Source organism: Pseudophryne corroboree, chromosome 6 (genome assembly GCF_028390025.1).
Source record: "Pseudophryne corroboree isolate aPseCor3 chromosome 6, aPseCor3.hap2, whole genome shotgun sequence".
In the NCBI taxonomy this organism is placed as follows: Eukaryota; Metazoa; Chordata; class Amphibia; order Anura; family Myobatrachidae; genus Pseudophryne; species Pseudophryne corroboree.
In genome coordinates, this window is record NC_086449.1 from 91,562,028 (window position 1) to 91,569,655 (window position 7,628).

At 47.0% G+C, this 7,628-nt stretch overlaps 1 protein-coding gene across 1 annotated transcript; it reads left to right on the top strand.

Moving 5' to 3' along the window:
* The first annotated feature begins 668 nt into the window (after nt 1-668).
* LOC134934364 (uncharacterized) lies at nt 669-2,318 on the top strand. Its single transcript, XM_063929816.1, has 3 exons — nt 669-1,106; nt 1,189-1,431; nt 2,214-2,318. The coding sequence occupies exons 1-3, from the start codon at nt 705-707 to the stop codon at nt 2,316-2,318; spliced, it is 750 nt and encodes a 249-aa protein (XP_063785886.1). The 5' UTR covers nt 669-704.
* The last annotated feature ends 5,310 nt before the right edge of the window (nt 2,319-7,628 follow it).

Here is a 7,628-nt window from a genome sequence, read left to right on the forward strand (position 1 = left end):
GGTGGAGGGCTGGGTCAGTTGATGGTGGGCGAGTTTGTAAGCCATTGGCGGTGGCAGCGGGCATCGGCACAGGGGCAGTAGCTGGCATTGGCTCGGTGGCAGTAGGGGGTCATCGGCAGGATTCGGCGAACATTATGGCTGTAGTGCCTCACCAGCCACTGACCTCGCCACACGCCACTGGAGTGTGGGCTGTATTAACAGCCGGGTGGGGGGGGGGGGTGTTATTAATTATGTTTTTATGAGGCTGTCCTGTGTATCGAGCGATACATATATGGGGGAGTGTGATGCGGCTGCTGATAGCGGTCTAGGAGAGGATGGATGTATCCGTATGATTAGATAGGCTGTGTTAACAGCAGGGGTGGGGTGGGGGGTGGTGTTATTATGTTTGCTATGAGGCTGTATTAGCAGCGGGGAGGGATGGGGGGTCTTATGTTTTTATGGTGCTTAATGTGCTTTGAAGCTGTATTAGCAGGCGGGGGGGGGGGTAGGGGGTGTTACTATATGTTTGTGGTGCTTAAGTGGCTTTACCTGGTTGCAATGTGTGTATAAGCGGCTTTACCTGGCGCAGCGTGTGTATAAGCACCATTTCCTGGCGCAACACGTGTATAAGCGGCATGGTTTTTTTAATGTGAGGGTCAACATATTTTATTAAAGTTTTTGCTTGCTTGTTATTTAAATAGTGTTGTTTTATTTTTCTCACAGCAATGGCTTCTTACATGGACCGGGAGTTCACAACTGGATTCATTGATGTGTATCGGGCCAGCGAATGTCTGTGGAAGGTCCGTAGCAAGGATTTTTCAAACAGACAGAAGAAGGATCAGGCCTACAGACAATTGGTGGAGTACAGCAAAGCCCATAACAGTGATGCTGATCTACTTTGGGCGAAGAAGAAGATAGCAAACTTGCGGACGGTGTTCAAGAAGGAACACACACGCGTGATCGAGTCTCAACGTTCAGGAGCCGGAACAGATGATGTTTACCAGCCGACGCTATGGTATTATGAACAGATGAAGTTCCTTTTGGAGAGAGAGGCGAAATTACATGGACAGGGTAGCCTGGATAAAGAGTCTCCTAAGACGCCAGAGGAAGAGGGGACCCTTAATCCGGTAAGTTAAAACACTTTAAAATGTTCAACTTTATCATTGTTTAATCAACGCCCTAATGTTTTATTTGCTTTTTTTTTTACAGGAATCTACCCCGGAGGTAATGAACACTTCCGCAACAGAGGCAACAGAACTGGAGCTCAGTGGTGAGGAGTCAGCACCATCTCGGTCAACAGCACCACCAAGGCGGAGACAAAAGAATTCATCATTGAGTTCCGATTCTGCATTCTCCAGCACAGTTCAATTTATCCAGCGGGCAGAGGAAATGCTTAATAGGCCACCAGACTTCTATCGTCAATTTTCAAACACGATAGAATCTCAGATACGTGTAATGCCCGAAACTGTTTTTAGAACTTTCAGGCGCATAGTATTTGATGTATTGAGAAGGGCCGAGGATAATGACCTATCCGATGACCTGGATCTAATGTCAAATCCTGTGTGGCGCGCACGAAATGCCCCACAGTCCCAGTATCCATATCCCCAACCATACTATTATCCGCCGGATAATCCTCCACCACAGCGCCCTTTTTTTTCGCCGGGACCCCCACCAACACCCACTCTGCCCACTCCTCCCACCAGCACTTTGTCCACTGGATTGTACTCAGCAATGCTGAGTACACAGCTCCCCACAGAGGACGAGGCTACTTTTTTCAATTATTAAATTATAATTTTTTTAATTAGTTTTTTAGTTTCCGTTGGACAAATTGTTCCATGTTTCCTCGACTCTTTTATGTTGTTCATAGTTACCATAGTGTCGGTTTTTTGTCCTGGACTTTTGAACGTTGGGATATTGGTCATTCTTATCGATGAATCCAGTTGCATAAGTGTTAAAAATGTATATATTTTTTATAAGTAAATTATTTTAAAAACAAACAAGAAGTGTTGTGTATTTTTTATGGTTTATCATTATATTTTAAATAAATTTGTCCTCACTTATTCCCCCTTAAAAAATTTTTTTTAAGGGGAGATAAGTGAGGACAATCCTACCTTCAAGGTACTGTTAAAGGGGACATTTATTACAGAGGGATGCGGTTAAGATCTCTGCGTCGGGTTCCCAATAGCAACAATCCTGACATATTCTCCCCTTGTGGGTGTCCATGACACCCATAGAGGGAGACTAAAAATTTGGCAAGCAAAGCGAGCCACAAGGGGCTTCTTTGCGCTCGAGCCGCTGCCGGCATTCCGGTGGCCGCCATCCCGACGTTGGGATTATGACTGTCGGGATGCCTGCTGCCGGGATATCATACTGATTCCCAGGGCCAGTGCTATGGTGTCCGGCGCCCTCCTGCAAACTGTAAATTTGCGCCCCTCCCTCAGACACAGAGGTGATACAGTGGCTGGGACGGAACACAGGGGTGATGGCACACACAGGTATGCCTGACTTGGTTCACACTGTTGGATCCCATTAGTCCTCACTTATCCCCCACAAAAAACGACGCAGTCATGAAGTGTCCTGGGGATACCTGACCCCAGAGCTCCTCATGGCTACGTTGTTTTTTAATATACATGCAAAACACACACAGGTACATACTCTGACAACAGAAGTTTAAAACAAGATACATTTTTATTTTGGAAATAAATAAAAAAAATACAATAAAATATAAAACCAATCAAGCATATGTAATGTCTATCAAACATAAAAGCAGTTAAATGTAGGAGTCTTGCCAATCCACTGCACCTACTCCATTAAAAAAGGTCAGGTAGTCGTCCCTGACCTTTCTAGCCTTTAAAGTGGGATTAGGTGTGGACTGTGGCCTTTAAAGTCCAGGCAACCTAGCAGAGTACACATCAGAGTTGTCGGCCTGAGCAGGCAGCCTGGCAGAGTCCACATCAGGGTTGTTAGCCAGAGTAGTAGATGGGGGGCATTTTGGGCCAGTCTTACGCCTTAGATAATTGTGTAGAACACAGCAGGCCAACACAACCCAGTCTATTTTATCCACCCTTAGGCCAATAGCAGAGTGGAAAATTCTGAACCTACTACTCAAGATCCCAAATGCGTTTTCAACTATGCGGCGGGCCCTTGAGAGCCGATAATTATAAATGCGTTTCTCCTTGGATAAGTTCCTTTGTGGGTAGGGTTTCATGATGTGCTCGTGCAGAGCAAAGGCTTCATCTGCCACAAACACATAATTCAAGCCATGCATGCAGTCCTCAGCTTTCGGTAGGTCCAATTGGTTGCAAAGCAGCCTCTCATAAAACACAGTATCTTTGATTGATCCGCCATCAGATGCTCTTCCATTTTTCCCCACATCCACAAATATGAACTCATAGTTAGCATTAACTATAGCCGTCAAGACTATGCTAAAATAACCTTTATAGTTATAATATAGAGATCCACTTTTTGTAGGAGGAGAGATGCGGACATGCTTGCCGTCTATGGCACCTCCGCAATTTGGGAAATTCCAGCAATCCTCAAAGTCCCGGGCAATATCTTTCCACTCCTCTGCTTTAGTGGGAAACTAGAAAGCAAAAGTAGAAATCATTATTAAACATTGCAATTAAAACACGTGACAGCCGGCATTATTATGTGTAAATGGCATGCCCCTTCCTTATAGTAACATAGTTAATGAGGTTGAAAAGAGGCAAAAAGCCCATCGGGTTCAACCCGTATTCTGTATTAAGCCGTGCACATTATAATGCACCAGCCGAAATAATGGTTTCGTACCTATTGTCAACTATATTTCGTATCACTCCCATATACATAATGTCAATATATTAATGCTATAGCCTTGGATAACTTTTTCAGCTAGAAAACTGTCCAATCTGTTTTTAAATGCATTTACAGAGTCCACCGCTCTTTTCAAGGTAATACATATTTAACCTAGTAAGCCTTTCCTCATACTCTAGTGTCTCTAACCCTTAAATCAATTTAGTAGCGCGTTCCCCGATATCATTTTTATAATATGGTGCCCAAAATTGAACACAATATTCTAGATACGGATGTACCAGTGATTTATACAGAGGCAGGATTACATCCTTGTCCCTTGTCTCATTACCCCGTTTCATGCACGCAAGGACCCCTTTTTTTGGAACGAGACGTGTACACTGTCCCTTGGAAAAGTAAAGTAGGGTGAAAATGTATACTTTGCAGGTGGCCAGTATCCTAGCACTGGCCCTACAGCAGATCTAAACATAAAGGCCCATATATACGGGCCGTTGTGGGAGAGATGTGTGCTGAGCGAACCGCTCAGCACACATCTCTCCCGCCGCTCAGCACAGCGTGATGTGTGCTGAGCGAGGGACGACGACGGGGGACCGCTAATTTCACCCAGCGAGTGCTAGATTGAGCCTGCATGCAGCGATAGCGATTGCTTAGATTTTAAGCATGGATCTCCATGAGTATGCCCCTGTCTCCCCAGTTGATGTGAAACGACAAGTTCCAGCATGCCTTTATAAACTTTGGAAACAATTTGACTGTGACTAGGTATGATGGGACATGTAGTTTTTACAACAACTACAGAAAGAAATGGTTTAACATTAAAATATGCTGCATTTAAATTCAGCACACATAGTGACCCCCACAGTGTCCCCAAACTGTTGCTACTATACATGTTCTTACCTTCAGATAGTCCTTTCGGAGGATGCTGTATAAGGCCTTGCAGGTCTCTGGAATGATCACTCCCAAAGCCTGAGGGGAGATCAGGGTGGAGAACTTTAGGTCCTGTAGTGGTCTCCCGTAGCAAGATAGCGCAGGGCAGCGACCAGCCGTTCCTCAGCAGAAATGGCCCTGCGCATAACTGTGTCCCTGCTTCACAATGAGAGGCGTCACCAGTCGCAGCAGCTCCTGAAACATATCATCATATATGCGCAGGTAATTCCTGGATTATTGTCCCGAAGCTCACGTAGAAGCGGTGTATGAGACATGGCGTCCCTCTCCAAAAGCCATTGCTTGGTCCAGCAAGACCGAGTAGGTCTCCTCTCCCTCCTCTTCCTCATCCTTCTCTCTCTGTCCAAACCATTAACTGCAACAGCCTGGCAGTACAATATCTTCAGCTGGTACTCATCCATGATAAAAGGCAAGAAGCACTTTTAAATAAACAGCAAACTCTCAAAGCACAGTGCAGAAGGCAAACCAACTATACACAGAGCAATGAAGGCACTGATTTTAAAATGGCCACTGCAACGCTACAACAGAAAAAGACACACCCTCCCCTCCCCTATAATACCAACCCACTATTTAAAATGTCTTTTTTTTGTTTAGAAAAAGACACACTCTCCCCACTCCCCTCCCTATAATACCCGCTGACAGGAGCGGCGGTGTGCGGCTCTCCACCTTCTCCGCCACCTCCGTCCTCCCGGTGTGGCCCTGCAATGTGTGCGGCTCTCCCCAGCAGCAGCAGGTAAGTCTCTCTCTCTCTCCCCTCCCCCCTCCCTCTTTCTTTCTCTCTCTCTCTCTCTCTCTCTCTCTCTCTCTCCTCTGTAGATTGAAGTTTGTAAGTATAATTTTAATTTTTACCGATGCCCCTATTGGATTCTACTGGACAAGTGGACGTGACCGGCGTGGGATGTAGGTAAGTAATCTGTCTCTCATTTTTACAGGTACCCCTATTGGATTCTACTGGACAAGTGGATGTGACCGGCGTGGGATATAGGTAAATATGTGTGAGTGTGTAAGTGTGTTTTAATACATTTTTACTGTCACGGTGTGTGAGTTGTGTTTTTATTTGGGTATTTTTTCTGTTGTAGAACTACAGGTACCAGCGGGCCCGTTATTTCCCCACATGCTGGTACTTGAGGTTCTCCAAGTACCAGCAAGCGGGGGAGGCTTGCTGGGCCTAGTAGTTCCACAACAAAAAACAATATTCTTTTTTTTACACACATGGCTATCAGCCTCCCATCCACCGCCCACGGATGGGGGAGACAGCCTCGGGCTTCACCCCTGCCCTTGGGTGCCTGGAGGGGGGGGTGACCCCTTGATTTAAGGGGTACCCACTCCTCCAGGGAACCCCGGCCAGTGGTGACTAGTTGGGGGGGTAATGCCACGGTCGCAGGGACCTACATAAATGTGTCCCCCGGCTGTGGCATTATGTCCCTGGCTAGTGGAGCCCGGTGCTGGTTTTAAAAATACGGGGGACCCCTACATCTTTTGTCCCCCGTATTTTTGGAACCAGGACCGGACTAAGAGCCTGATGCTGGTTGTCTAAATACGGGGAATCCCTGTCCAATTTTTTCCCAGTATTTAAACAACCAGGACCGGCTCAAAGAGCCCAAGGCTGGTTATACTTAGAAGGTGGGAACCTCACGCATTTTTTTTATTTTTTTTTAACCCATTCAGACCCTTCTCCATTAAGGTAATGGAAGCCCTGGACAACAAAATAGCATTCATGTCCTCCTCCCACTCCCTTCCCAGTCTCAAAAACTAATTATCATTTTTTTCAATAAAAATGTACAATATATCACAAGTATGATGAGCAGGCAGGCAGCGGGCATTGGCGGCATCGGACTAAGATACAAATTAGTGGCAGAGGGCTGGATCAGTTGATGGTGGGCGAGTTTGTAAGCCATTGGTGGTGGCAGCGGGCATTGGCTCAGAGGCAGTAATGGGCATTGGCTCGGTGGCGGTAGGGGTCATCGGCAGGATTCGGCGGACATTATGGCTGTAGTTCATCACCAGCCACTGACCTCACCGCACGCCACTGGTGTGTGGGACAGTGTGCGTGTGTGTGTGTGGGCATAGGTGTGCGCAGGGGGGGGTTCCTGGTGCGCACAGGCACCCCCTAATGTCTGGCACCACGATCTCACATGCCTGATGCAGCGATCGCCGAGCAGGCTGATTACTGTCCCCTCTGCGCTGCACCCTGTCAGGACTGCATTACTGACTGGACGCCTGGGTTAATCAAGGGTGCCACTGCCACTGGCTTTCAAATTCCCAGCTCCACCACCATGTACAAAAACAGTGTGATGTGACGTGATTACGTCATGCTGCTCGCATGCCCTCCTGTAACACCCACCACATACACACCTCTCTCCTTCTATGCTATGCCAATGCCAGCCACTGATGAGGAGCAACATGCAGCCAGCCTTCCTCTTAGGAAGACAAATTCAATACTGACAGACGGCCGGCAGCAGCATTGACACGTCACTCGTTTTTCCAGCAGCAGCAGTACTAGTCTGCGACTGTCAGTGTCAGTGAGTGACTGATTTGTAAGTAAGCTGCTGCAGCTTGCAGGTGAAAGAGAAGGGGAGCCAGACCAGGCTGAGGAGGAGCAGTGTAATTGCAGTGAGTGCCATCAGGGGTGCTTGTTTGGTGCACACCACAACATCTGACAATGTATCTGCTTTATTAGGATTGGTACAAAGGTGTATATTTTATGCGTTGACCATCAATAGATAGTGCTAGACATGCCCAAAAGGCGGTGCTAGACACACCCCTCCGACGGTGCACCCCCTAATAAAATGTGCTGCGCACGCCAGTGTGTGTGGGACAGTGTGAGTGTGTGTACATTTTTGCAGTCCAGTGTGTGTGGGGGAGGGGAAAGTATGAGAATGTGTGTGTGTGTAGTCTGAATGGGTGTGTGTGGGGTT